Below are 14,396 nucleotides of genomic sequence, written 5' to 3' on the forward strand. Positions count from 1 at the left end.
GTGTGATATGCAGAGTTGGGGACCAAAAAAAGAACAAATCCAAACAAGTGATCAGGAAGATTAACTCAAGAGGGAAGTGTAGTGAAAAATAAAGATAAAGGCAGTAGAGTCTAAGAAAGGAGTTTAAAAACAACTAAAAGGATATGAGTAGAAAAAATAGAACGTTGATTAGAAATGACAATAATAATACATCTCTTTTCCTGTCACACAATAACAGGTTACAAAAAGAAACAATGTTTTTTCTTTTTTTCGTGGCACTGTCCCTGGCTTCTCTTTGCTCAAGGCTAGCACTCTGCCACTTGAGCCACAGCGCCACTTCTGGCCATTTTCTATATATGTGGTGCTGAGGAATTGAACCTAGGGCTTCATGTTTACGAGGCAAGCACTCTTGCCACTAGGCCATATTCCCAGCCCCCAATGCTTTTTCTTAATGCCTTCACCAGTGATGTCTACAGTATTTGCATTAGAACAAAGGACAAGAAAAATACATGATGCCAAATACACAGAAGTGTATTACTCTCTGTGTGTCAAGCTGGTCATAGGGTGATTAACAGGTGAATACATTACTGTTCCTACCACTTTCTCTTTTTTTAAATAAATTTTATTGACAAGGTGATGTATAGAGGGGGTACAATTACATAATAAGGTAATGAGTACATTTCTTGTCATATTTGTTACACCCTCCCTCATTTTTCTTTCCCTTCCCTAGTTCAGGTAAGCATATATACAATATCCAGTGTACCAAAATCATATACAGTAACCACAAGGGGTACACCAAAGGAAACTCACCTAGTACATTAAACATTAACAACAACAATAAAATCCTCCTGTTTCCTTTTCTTGGAGTTCATTTTGCTTAGCCTTATCTTATATAATCATATGTACATAGCTGTTGAGCTATTGTGATCCACTGATAAGTCTATCCTAGACCTTTTTATGTTTGTTTAGTAATTGTTTGGTTTTAGATACATGATGTAAAGTCGCTGACCCAAACATGTGAAAATACCATTTGAAAAGAAGTTTGTTATTTTGCAGACCTGATCTCTACTGTTCTCCACCCCCGCTAATAATCATATATCAAGGAAGGAGACTATGTGCCTTTGTTCTCCATGTTCTAGGCTTGTCTTGCTCAACATTATTTGTTCAAGATCTGACCATTTCCCTGTGAATGCCATTATTTTATTATTTCCAAGAGCTATGTAGTATTCCATTATGTACAGGTACCACATTTTTTGGATCCATTCATCTGTAGTGGGGCATCTGGGTTGTTTCCATAGTTTGGCTATTGTGAATTGTGCAGCAATAAACATGGATGTGCAGATGTCTTTATGGTATCCTGGGATCTGTTGTTCAGGATAGATGCCTAGGAATGGTATGGCTGGGTCATAGGGTATGTCTATGCTGAGTTTTTTGAGGAACCTCCATACTGTTCTCCAAAGTGGTTGTACTAATTTGCACTCCCACCAACAGTGGAGAAGGGTTCCTCTTTCTCTGCATTGCCTCCAGCATTTGTTGATGCCTGAGTTCACCATACAGGCCATTCTAACTGGAGTGAGGTGGTATCTCAGGGTTGTTTTTATTAGCATTTCCTTTACTGCCAGGGATGTTGAACATTTCCTTATATGTTTCTTTGCCATTTTTAGTTCTTCTCTTGTGAAGTCTCTCTTTAGCTCCTTTGCCCATTTAATAATTGGTTTACTGGTTTGGAGGGGGTTAGTTTCTTGAGTTCTCTGTTGATATTAGGCCTTTGTTGCTGTGCTGAAGATCCTTTCCCATATGGTTGGCTGTCTATTTAGTGGCTATGCCTTTACCGGTGCAGAAACATTTTATTTTGTAGTAGTCCCATTTGTCAAGACTCTCCCCTATCTGTTGTGCCCTTGGGACTCTGTTCAGGAAGTTCCTGCCTATGCCTATAAGTTCTAGTGTCTCTCCTACTCTGTCCTTCAGTAGTTTCAGGTCTGATGTCGAGGTCCTTTATCCATTTTGAGTTGATCTTAGTGCATGGTGATAGGCTAGGGTCCCCTTTGAGTTTTCTACATGTGGCTGCCCAGTTTTCCAGGCACCAGTAGTTGAAGAGGCTATGTTTTTTCATTGTATGTCTTCAGCTCCTTTGTCAAATATCAGCTGACTTTAAGTATGCGGATTTATTTCCAGATCTTCTATGCTATTCCATTGATCTTCAGGTCTGTTTTTATGCCAGTACCAGGCTGTTTTTGTTAAGATGGTTCTATAATAGAGCTTGAAGTCTGGTATTGTGAAACTTCCGGCGCTGCTTCTTTTGCCTAGAATTGTTTTGGCTATTCTAGTTCTTTTGCTGTTCCATATGAATTTATGGATTGTTTTCTCTATTTCAGTGAAGAATGTAGATGGGATTTTGATGGGAAATACATTGAATTTGTATAACATTTTGGACAACATGGCCATTTTCACTTATATTGATTCTGCCTACCCATGAGCATGGGAGGTCTTTCCATCTCCTGGTGTCCTCTTTGATTTCTCTTTTTGCATTTTTATAGTTTTCATTAAATTGGTCATTCATGTCTTTGGTTAGGTTAATCCCTAGGTAATTTATTCTCTTTTTTTTCGCTATTTCAAATGGTACTTTTTCCATAATTTTCTTTTCTGCTTGTACATTACTGGTGTACAGAAAAGCTGCTGATTTTTGTGGATTGATTTTGTAACCTACTACTTTGCCAAAATGGTTTATTAGTTCTAGGAGTTTGGGGACTGAGTTTTTTGGGTCCTTTGGGGTATAAGATCATGTCATCTGCGAATAGGGATAGTTTGATTTCTTCTTTATGAATGTGGATCCCTTGAATGCCCTCTTCTTGCCTTATTGCTATGGCTAGGGATTACAGCACAATGTTGACTAGAGGCAGGGAGAGTGGGCATCCTTGTCTTGTTCTTGATTTTAGGGGAAATACTTTTATTTTCTCCCCATTTAATATGTTAGTTGGTCTGTTGTATATAGCTTTTATTGTTTTAAAGATTCCTTTTCTCTCCAGGGCTTTTGACATGTATGGGTGTTGTTTTTCGGTGAAGGCTTTTTGGGCATCAACTGAGATGACGATGTGATTCTTGGTCTTAGCTCTATTAATGTGGTGAATTACATTTATTGATTTGTGAATGTTAAACCAGCCTTGCGTCTGTGGGATAAAGCCTACTTGATCTTGCCTACCATTGTTTCTTGATAACTGCTACTGATGATCTGTCATGGAAAACTGGATAAATTATATAGCTGATAGGTTACAGAACACAGAAGTGTTGCTGCTTCTACCCTATTTCTCTCAATATAATATCCTTGCATTATTAAATAAGGATATTCTAATAATATCCTTGTATAAAGAAATCACTTAAGAAGTATTTAAATTAATATTTTATTAGAAAATAACCTGCACAAAATTATATTTGAATAGACTTACAAAAATATACTTTTAGATGCAAAATATTTGTCTACATAAGATCCGTACCTTTCTTTCAATTCCTTCCTCTTTTCTGTATTTTTGTTATTTTCTTCCAAAGTTTCTGAAAGAGTCTTAGTTTCATAAAATCGTGTGATTTGCTAAAAAGAAAAATGGGAAAGCAAAACAAAGTAATTACCTACAAAGCAATAGGATATATGCTTTTCTTAACTACTAAACATAATTTTTCCTACTGAATCAGATTTGCATTTTTATAGTATTCACTTTTACTGAAAGTTGTTAAGAGTCAAAATAAATACTACAGGATACCTCTTTACATATACATATATTTAAATTTTCTTTTGTGCCTGTCCTGGTCTTGAACTTAAGGCTTAGGTACTGTCCTTGAGTTACTTTTCCCTAAAGCTAGCACTCTATCACTTCAGCCACAAAGCTTCCAGCTTTTTCAGAGTCATTTACTGGAGGTAAGAGTCTCATGGACTTTCCTGCCTGGGCTGGCTTCAAACCACGATCCTCAGCCTCCTGAGTAGCTAGGATTACAGGTGTGAGCCACCCACACCAGGACTACTTTATATTTTCCTCAACACTAAATTAGTACATGGATTTCATGGAATTTCCATACTTAAGGAGGAGTGCTGGGGGTGGGGGGGGCCAGTGGATCATGCCTATAATCCTGGTTACTCAGTAGGCTGAGATTTAAGGATTGTGGTTTGAAGGTAGCCCAGTTAGGAAAAGTCCACGAGATTCTTATTTCCAATTAACCAGAAAAAGCCAGAAGTAAATCTGTGGCTCAAGTGGTAGAGTTCTAGCCTTGAGCACAAAAACTCAGGGACAGTGACCAGGCCTTGAGTTCAAGCCCTCAGGACAAGCACTAACAAAAAAACAAAAAAATGAGGAGGAGTAATCAGAGGAAGAACATGAGAAAATAGAGAAAGAGAAGGATGTGGAGGAAGGGAGAAGAGAGGATGTTTAGGAGACAGATCACAGAACACTGTTTGAGATGAGCTCAGGCAAAAACCTTAGAAGACCCCATCTCAAACAGTAGTTGTTGTTCACAGAGGGGCAGAAAATGTAAGTAGGAGTACTATAATCCAGGCCAATCCAGATAATTAATTCAAGACCCTATACAATAAATATGAAAAGCACTAAAGGCTGGGAGCATGGCTTAAGTGGTAGAATAAGTGCCTTGCACATGCCAGGTCACTGCTGCTGCTAAAAGTAAAACAAAAAATTGTGATGAGTAAAATAGACACTGACTCTTTACTTAGGGACATAGTTACTACATATTTTAAGAGAAATAAAAATTTTAAATCTCATTACTAAAATTATGTTATGCTGGATATGGTGGTAAATGCCTATAATTCCTTGCTAAGGGGTAGATAGGAGGATCACAAATTTAGGTTGAGCAGGGGAATGTTATGAGACACTAGCTCAAAAACTGAATATATAAACAAAACAGCTAAGCTTGTTGCTCAAGTGATCAGGTACTTTCTAGAAAGCTCAGGCCCAAGTGCTTCCACAATATGGCAAAAATAAAATGAAATAAAGTTATGTTACTGTTACTTGGTACTTCATTATCTATGAATATATAATATATATAATCTTTTATAATATATATATTATATAATACAGTATATATATAATATATATATAATCTTTTGGGGAGACACAAAACTAGGGTTTGAAGTAAGGATCTTGTGCTTGCCAGGCAAAGAGCCACATCCCCAGTTCTTTTGGCATTTCCTACTTTTCAAATAGGGTCTCATTTTTCCCCCCAAGCCTACTTAAGACTGTGATCCTCCTGTTTATGCTTCCTCCTTAGCTGGGGTAACAAGTATGCACCACCACACTTAAGCAGGGGTCTCATGAACTTTTTTCCCGGGCTGGTATTGATCTGCAATGCTGATTTTAGCTTCCCAAGTAGCTAGGATATAGGTATAAATCACCAAGCCTGGATAATATATATTAGTTTTAACATAATTTGCAAAAAAATTAAAAATTAAGTATTATATTCAAATTTTCCTCAAAATTTAGACATAGCTCTGATGGGTTCTTGAACCTACCCAAATTAAAGCCATAACTAAATAAATGACACCAAAAATTATTCCAAAAAAATCTGATAGGCTAAACTACCCTAGCTCTTTAAACATAATTGTATAATCATAATTTTTTAAGATTAAAAATTCTTTAATTACTTACAATTTTGCCCTCCTCCTCTTATTATTTGTACTGGTACTGGGGCTTGAACTCAGGGCCTTGAGTTCTCACTTGGCTTTTTCCACTCAAGGCTCATACTGTTACCACTTGAACCAGACCTCCTTCTTCTGGCTTTTAAGTGGTTAAAGAGTCTCATAGGGGTTGGGAAAGTGGCTTAGTGGTAGAGTGCTTGCCTAACATGCATGAAGCCCTGGATTCAATTTCTCAGCACCACATAAACAGAAAAAGCCAGAAATAGTGCTGTGGCTCAAGAGGCAGAGTGCTAGCCTTGAGTAAAAAGAAGCCAGGGACAGAGTGCTCAGGCCCTGAGTTCAAGCCCCAGGACTGACAAAAAAAAAAAAAAAAGTCTCATAGACTTTTCTGCCCAGACTGACTCTGAACCACAATCCTCACATATCAAAACCTCCTGAGTAGGTAGAATTATAGGTGTGAGCCACCAGCACCCAGCTCTGTTCCCTTTATTTAAATGAAACCCCTTTGTATATCTACTTAAATATAATAAAAAATAAATAAATAAATAAGAAAGCACAGCTGTCTTTCCAAAGCCTTTAAATTTGTATTGTAGGTCTGGAACTATTCTCAGTGGTAGAGGACTTACCTAACATGCAAGAGGACCCTAGGTTTGACTCTCTCTCTCTCACTCACTCTCTCTCTCTCTCACACACACACACAAACACAAACACATGCACACATACACAACCACAAAATAAGTTTGTGTACCTAATCTACATTTTTTTTCCTCACCTTCTTTCCTCAGACCCTAAAGAAAGACAAACTATCCCTTAAAAGTCAGAGTTAAAGTATATTCAATACCTGCTAGGTACAGGTGGCTCATGCCTATAATCCTAGATAGTCAGGAGGCTAATATATGAGGATATGAAGTTTAGCCTCAGCAGGAGAGTCTGTGAGACTCTTATCTCCAATAAATTACCAAAAAGCCAGAAGTAGAGATGTGGCTCAAGTTTTAAGGTGCTAGCCTTAAGCAAAAGAAGCTCAGGGACAGCAACCTGAGTTCAAGCTCCAGGACCAAAACAAAATATATTTTTAATTGTATATATATATGTATACATATATTTCAATATCCAAAATATACTTGGCTTCAAAAGTAATTTGAGACCAATAAACTGATTTTCTCCATATCTGTAACTTAAAAACAGGTTTCAAAAAATATTTTAACATAAACACTAGTACATGCAGTAGTATTATGTAACAAAATATATACCTTGTTTAAAGAATTAATTTCAATTTCCATTTCACCTATTTTTTTCTTCAATTCAGATGAACTTTTGGTGATATTGTTGACACTTTTAAGAATATTTTCTGTTTCATTTCTCAAATTAACTCTGTTCATGTTAAGGAACTATGTCATTCAAGTAAATTTCACATTTATAATATAAATAGCTGCTATTATATTTATATATTGTTTATAGGTACATTTAATGTAAGCAATAAATAATAGTAAGGCTACCTGAAAACAAGAGCAAAACTAAGTATTTGGCATGCAGGCAAGAAGATATGTTGTTTATAAATGTTATTTACTGAATTTATGTATTTATATATTTTTTTCTTTTGGCAGGTTCTGGGGCTTGAACTCTGAGCCTATGCACTTTACCTGAGCTTTTTTGGCTCAAGGCTGAGCTCTACCACTTGAGCCACAGTGTCACTTCCAGTTTTTTGTGAGTAGTTTAGTGGAAATAAGAGCTTCATGAACTTTCTTGCGTGGGCTGGCTTTGAACCACAATCCTCAGATCTCAGCCTCCTGAGTAGTTAGGGTTATATGTGTAACAGCACCCAGCTTGTATTCTTCTTCATGTTCATTTTACGTAAGTTCACTGTGTCATCTGACCACTATTCAAGTTCATATTTAACTTTTTACGTTCCTATTATTTATCTGTTCCAAAGTCAACATTAAAAATGTACCCAATTTCCCCTTTCTTGTCCTATAAACTTCATCAATGTACGTTGCAGAACTCAGAAGAGCTTCCTCCTGGGCTTTGTGCTCAAACTGGTTATATATTCAACTTCAACTAAATTTTTTTATCTAGTAATAGATATATTGCATGATTATTAGGTAATACAATTTTCTAAGTTACTGTACAATCCACTTAAAGAATTTTTAAATACCCAACAGTGATCAAAATCCTGCCTGAAAAATATGATTTACATGCTAGCACACAAAACCTCAGGTGAATATGGTTCATCTGAACAACATAACATAAAGCTATATTGTTACAGAATTGGATCAATTTAATGTGTTATTTATAGATTTTTAGATCCCAAATTGCAATTCTTTGTATCTGTACTTACCTCTCTTCCTACACATCATGTAACTTTCTATCTCATCTGAACTCACATGCAATTTCCTAAACCCTTGTTGTACCTGGGTGCCCCTTTCCACTGAAAATGCTCACAAGGGCAGCAATGAAGAGCTGACCCCCTCCCACAAAAAAAAATACTCTAAAACAGAAAAAACAAGTAGAAGAGGAGTTAGAAGAATGATTTATGATGGATAGAACACTTACTACCAACAGTGGAATTATAATATGATATAGGAAAGCATATAAAGGATTGTGGAGGTTGAAAGAAGACTAAACCAAGTTCATTACCAGTGAAGATCTCTTATAAATAGGTGAGACTTAGGAATTATTCAAGTATTGGGAAAAGTTTTCAATTAGCAATAATTGTGCCTCGGATAAACCTCATTGGCTATGATACTGCCACTGCACAAAGCTTATTCAAGTATTAAGTGGTAATGAATTTGAATTACTTATTGATATGTCTGTTTTTCATGCTAAACTGGGAACTTAAAAAGAGCTTTTCAATGGGCTGGGAATGTGGCATAGTGCTAGAGTGCTTGCCTAGCATGCATGAAGCCCTGGGTTTGGTTCTTCGACACCACATAAACAGAAAAGGCCAGAAGTGGTGCTGTGCCTTAAGTGGTAGAGTGCTAACCTTGAGCAAAAATAAGCCAAGGACAGTGCTCAGGCCCTGAGTTCAAGCCTCAGGACTGCAAAAAAAAAAAAAAAAAAAAAAGAGCTTTTGAACTTCTTCAGTATTGCCTAGCACACAAGAGGTAACTCAAAAATTTTCTAAAGATAAATAATTGTAACGCCATCTATTCTTAAGACCACTAATGAAATAATTTGATGGGAGCTTTCTTTGTTAAGACAGCAACGTGACTTTCTCACTGGTATGACTGCTAAGACGCAGATGCAGATATCATTGGATTCTCTCTAAAACTGCTTGCTTTTGACATGGACATATATGAAAACTACAGTTGCTACTATCTAAATGAAATACAAATTTTAAGTGACCTTTAAAATATGAATTAAACACAAAAAGCAAAGCCATGAGGTTCTCATCTAGAAAACACAGTACATAACAACTATAATATGGAAATTACATTATCAAATAAAAATTATAAGCAGAAATACTATTGTGGATACATATATAGTGTCCATTTGGTAAGTGATGAAAAGGGAGCAGGTACTGAAAAACAAAATCATAGTTGAGAGTGAGCAATTATTCTATTTATTACTAATATACTATAATTAAAGTAACATATAACAAAATGTTAATACCTAGAAATTCCATGAGAATAGTTTCATGCATTTTTAGCTGTTCACTACAAGCCACTACTCTGTTTTGAATTTCTTCATATTCTCTTTTTTTCTCATAATATTCACGTGAAATATGGTTTTCTGAGTATTTCACTTGGTACTGCTTCAAAACATCTTTATACTGACAGATATAATCATGATACATTTTTCTATTAAAATTAAAAGAAATGAACAGATTTTAAAACTTTATAAATATCACTTACGCTCTACTAAATTAAGCACAAAAAGCAAGTTAAATATCTACTTATCTAAATTGCCCTCAATATTGTCTGCCCTTCAAACTTTCCCTTAGCCTATCATATTTTTCACCTATTCTCTTTCTAAATTATTTACTCCTTAATCTTCTTCAATTTAACTTTGCTATTTTAATGACACTTTCTTTTTTTAACTTTATTATAAGGGTGATGTATAGAGAGGTTACAGTTAAATAAGTCAGATAATGAGCACATTTCCTTTTGAACAGTGTCACTTCCTCCCTTGTTTACTCCCAGTTTTTTCCCTGATGACCCCCTCCTATAAGTTGTATAGTTCTTTTTTAACATAACGTCTAATAAGTATCACTGCTTTATTAGTTTACCCTTTGTTCCAACATTTCTGAAATTAAAATCTACAGACAATTATCATTCTAGATGTTTGCCTATAACTCACAGCAACCATTAATTGAAAGACTATGCTGTCATTACTGCTAAGAAATAGTTTATACCTGAGGCACTCTCTAAACAAATTCAGGGTTACATAGAGCTTTACAATAAGTAAATGACACACAGAGCCCCAATTACTACACTTACCTAAAAAAGAACCTCTTTCAGAATACAAACTTTCTATATTTTCAATTACTATTACTACAAAGCAAGTCCTAGTAATAATCACTTATGGAATTAATATACTTAAATTAATATATGTATTATACTTGTCATTTTCAATAGTTTCTTGATAAACAGTAAACTGGTCCTGCATATAATCTTCATGTTTATGAAAGACATCACATGTTGGCTTCCAACTATAAAAAAAATGTATACTTATAGTAAGCATTTCAGACTAAACAACTTGACAAAGGTAATTTTAGTAATTGTTTTTAAATGAATGTCTCCACTTATAGACCACAAGTTTACACCAAGAAAAATATTCTCATACCTTAAAATCATCACTACTAGCATTGTGTACTCGTATGAACAAATGCTAATAATTTTACATAAAATTTTTTCCAATGACTAGAGAACAAATGTGGTACCACAACAGCACATCTATTATCCATTATAGTAATACTCTTCAATTATTATCTCTAACATCAATCTTTCTCTCTCATAGATTTTTCAAAAGATCTTGACCAATAAATTCTTTTGGAATAAGCATTGGAAGGGCTAGGATAAGTGTTAAAGAGGTTTTTTTCCTCCTTTTACATTTAGGTGATTGTACTCTCTTCAGCTAAAAACAAAAAAAAAAAAGAAATTAGGATAAACTGAATCATAAAATCAGGCAGAAAGGATAAAATGAATGTCTATCATACATATTTTTATTGTATAAATTGAAAAAATACTATCAATAAGAAAAATACAAACTTACTAATTTTTTCATTTAAAAAGTATATTCACTTTGGAAACACAGAAAATATATACAAGAAAATAATTATCATCAACATTCTCCATATTAAATATTATTATTTTAATAAATTATCTCCAGCTCTTGCTATACTTGCTACATTATACATTTTCATGTAATTAAAATCATATTCACCTATACAACTTATTCTCCTTTATTTACCAACCAAAATGTATTTAAATATTTGCCTGAATTTCTATTTTCTTAGAAAAGATCCTCCAAAATAGAATTAGAAGTCCAAAGATTAGGGCTGGGGATATGGCCTAGTGGCAAGAGAGCTTGCCTCGTATACATGAGGCCCTGGGTTCGATTCCCCAGCACCACATATACAGAAAACGACCAGAAGTGGCGCTGTGGCTCAAGTGGCAGAGTGCTAGCCTTGAGCAAAAAGAAGCCAGGGACAGTGCTCAGGCCCGGAGTCCAAGGCCCAGGACTGGCAAAAAAAAAAAAAAGAAAAGAAGTCCAAAGATTATTACATACATATATTCTGAGCATTTGATGATTATAGTAGAAATACAGGTTCACTAGGAAGATAATTTTACTATATGCAATTTAATGTTCATCTTTCTAGATTCTCTAGACCTATATAGTTATGAATTTAGTTCCTACTATAAATGTTTTATACTTTGCTTTAATTTGTAATGTATCATTCACTTCTTTCCATGTCAAACACACATCTGTCATAATTTCATTGACTACCCAGTGTTCAACAATATGGATATTGTATTAAGTCATTTACCCAAGTAATGTTACCAGGGCTGGGAATATGGCCTAGTGATAAAGTGCTTGCCTTGCATACATGAAGCCTGGGTTCGATTCCTCAGCACTACATAAACAGAAAAAGCTGGAGGTGCTGTGGCTCAAGAAGTAGAGTGCTAGCCTTGAGCAAAAAGAAGCCAGGGACAGTGCTCAGCCCTGAGTCCAAGCCCCAGGACTGGCCAAAAAATAAATAAATAAAAAGTTATAGCCAATGTTTTCATATTATAAAGAAAGGTTCAAATAAAACTCAAGCAATTCAATAGGAGGAAGACTAAAACAATGAGCAAAGGGGCTGGGAATATGGCCTAGTGGTAGAGTGTTTGCCTCACATACATGAAGCCCTGGGTTCGATTCCCCAGCACCACATATATAGAAAAAACCAGAAGTGGCACTGTGGCTTAAGAGTTAGAGTGCCAGTTTTGAGCAAAAAGAATCCAGGGACAGTGCTCGGACCCTGAGTCCCAAGACTCAAAAAAAGAAACAAAAAAGGGGAAAGGACTTTAAATGACATTCTTTAGCAATCTTTTATCTTGAATTATTTTAGATTGAACTTTCTTTCATAAAACTAAGCTTTTGAAAAGTCAAATATCGAAATGATTTCAAATTTATCTAATAAAATTTTATATCCTGAGCTCAGATTATATTCAAAATTCTGTACATAGACTAAATTTAAATTATTAAGATATTACAGCCCTTCCATTTTTTTTGAGCCTTCAACGATCCTTCTGCAGTGGCATATAACAAAAGCAACTGATTTATAGGCTAGAGGTATGCTTCAAGTGATAGAGTGCCTGCCTAGCAAGCATGAGCCCTTGAGTTCAAATACTAATCCCACCAACCATAAACAAGTGATGATTAAAAACAAATTTTTAAAGCATGAAGAAAGGCGATTTGTTATTTTGCTAATATAGACACTACTTTAGGACTAGCTCAGTGGTAAGGAAATATGTAAAGGTTTTATGCACAAAACCATGAATAGACCCTGTGCACTAATCCCCAGCAACAAAACTATTTTAAAGCAATAATGTCTTCAACATTGAGCAAAAGAATCAAGTCACAATTGTTGAAAGTTCATTTCTTTTAAATACTCACTTACTACAGCTGTCTTTGATTTCCTTACTATGTTTACAGTAATGAGTAATTTCCTCATCTGTTGTACTTATGGTTTCATGTATCTTACGAATAGTGTCTTTGTTTTCTTTAATATCTTCAAAACATTCTGAAAGGGAAATGTTTACTTTTTAATGTAGAAATAATAAATTCAAAATAAATAAACTAGATAAAAGTGTATGGCAACTTTCCTAAAAGGAGGTAAGCCAGAGAACATAAAGGAAAAGAGGCCTGGGATGAAAAGGCTCTTACACTAAAAAGTAGAAAACCCCAACCAGGCCTAATACTTGACTCAGAAGCTAAGAAGGATTTATGTTTTGAGACTAAAGAGAAATAAATGTCCCTTACCCTCATTTTTATCAGAAGGTCACTAGATTATGTGACATTTAAAGTTAGCCAATCTTTTGATACTGTGAATTCAGGTAAACATTTATATTACTGGTAATAACATAAAGCTTTCAGTTTTAACAAATGTGAAATTTCTATTAATCAATTCCACATGGTTATAGATACACCTTTGACTAACTTGTTATGAGTGACCAACTACAAAGATATTTTTGAAAATATTAAAATAACTTAATAGAAGAGATTTTTAATTGCAGAAGATAATCAAATTCTACATTAACTAAGAAGTTGATAGTCCTGAAAGTTAAAATTAGGTTGAGTGTATAGAAGAACTTAAATGTACTCATTACTCACTTAATTACTCACTTCAAATGTACTCACTACTAACATATGTAACTATAAACCCTCTGCACATTACCTTGACAATAAAAATTTAAAACAATAAAAAAGAACTTAAAGTATTTGTTTAATTAACCTTCCAATTTTACTTATACTGTGATTTTTTTCAGCATTATTATTCCTGAAAATGTTCCATCTATCCAATCTTGGTCCCTTATTTTTGGTAACTTCAGAGAAAAAAGAAAACAATTCTTTTATATTTGAAACGATCTTATTATTTGATAAAAATAACAGCTTTTCAATTGCACTTAAGAAGTAATCTATGAAAGAAAATTCATAAGTAATTAAATTCTGAATGAACTAATTTACTGTTGAAAACTAGTTAAGTCACTATATTACTTAGGACAACCAGCAGTTACAATGCCAACTATAAGTTACCCTCCACAGGGAAATCATGTATTATGCTATATGCCATAAAAATTAAAAGACTAAAATATCTCTGCCACATGAAACTACTTACTATTAATTCTTTGAACCATATCTTCTTTAGTACTTCTGTCTTGCTCATACTGAAAAACTAAATTAAAAACAATTATTTAAAATTTTTTGTTTCACTGTTACAGTTCAATGATAATACAAATAGTTCATTTTCATTTTACACCTACCAAATTCTAACAGAAGCTTGTCCAAACTGGCAAACAGGCCATCATTCATCTTGGATACTATATGAAAAAATACATATGTTAAGAGTTTTCTGAGGTCAGGCACAGAACAGCGTATATAAAAGCGAGCACCTTTCTGATACAGTGTATCTTCACAAGTAAATGTGGTGGGGAGGACACCCTTTCAGTGAAGTTTGTCTCTGGCCTAATACTGATGAGCCCTGATTGTTAAATAACTGTTGGACATGCGTGTCTGAAACTTCCAGAAAGGTTAGGCAACCTTTCCAACTGTGCATGGAAACTGTAATAAGTTTTAATCCACT

General features: G+C 34.6%; 1 protein-coding gene and 1 pseudogene across 1 annotated transcript in view; both read right to left on the minus strand.

Annotated features, from left to right (window-relative positions):
• Nucleotides 1–14,125, minus strand: part of C14H14orf39 (chromosome 14 C14orf39 homolog) — a 36,500-nt gene extending 22,375 nt beyond the window's left edge. Inside the window, exons 1-8 of the mRNA XM_048361995.1 lie at nucleotides 14,077–14,125; nucleotides 13,932–13,988; nucleotides 12,710–12,836; nucleotides 10,170–10,259; nucleotides 9,221–9,408; nucleotides 9,086–9,128; nucleotides 6,862–6,982; nucleotides 3,471–3,562 (exon numbers count right to left, since the gene is read on the minus strand). Coding sequence (XP_048217952.1) covers nucleotides 3,471–3,562; nucleotides 6,862–6,982; nucleotides 9,086–9,128; nucleotides 9,221–9,408; nucleotides 10,170–10,259; nucleotides 12,710–12,836; nucleotides 13,932–13,988; nucleotides 14,077–14,125 — 767 coding nt within the window. The remainder of the gene's footprint in view (nucleotides 1–3,470; nucleotides 3,563–6,861; nucleotides 6,983–9,085; nucleotides 9,129–9,220; nucleotides 9,409–10,169; nucleotides 10,260–12,709; nucleotides 12,837–13,931; nucleotides 13,989–14,076) is intronic.
• On the minus strand, nucleotides 8,244–8,371 carry LOC125363729 (annotated as a pseudogene).
• Nucleotides 14,126–14,396: the final 271 nt, after the last annotated feature.

This window comes from Perognathus longimembris, chromosome 14 (genome assembly GCF_023159225.1).
Source record: "Perognathus longimembris pacificus isolate PPM17 chromosome 14, ASM2315922v1, whole genome shotgun sequence".
Taxonomy (NCBI): Eukaryota; Metazoa; Chordata; class Mammalia; order Rodentia; family Heteromyidae; genus Perognathus; species Perognathus longimembris.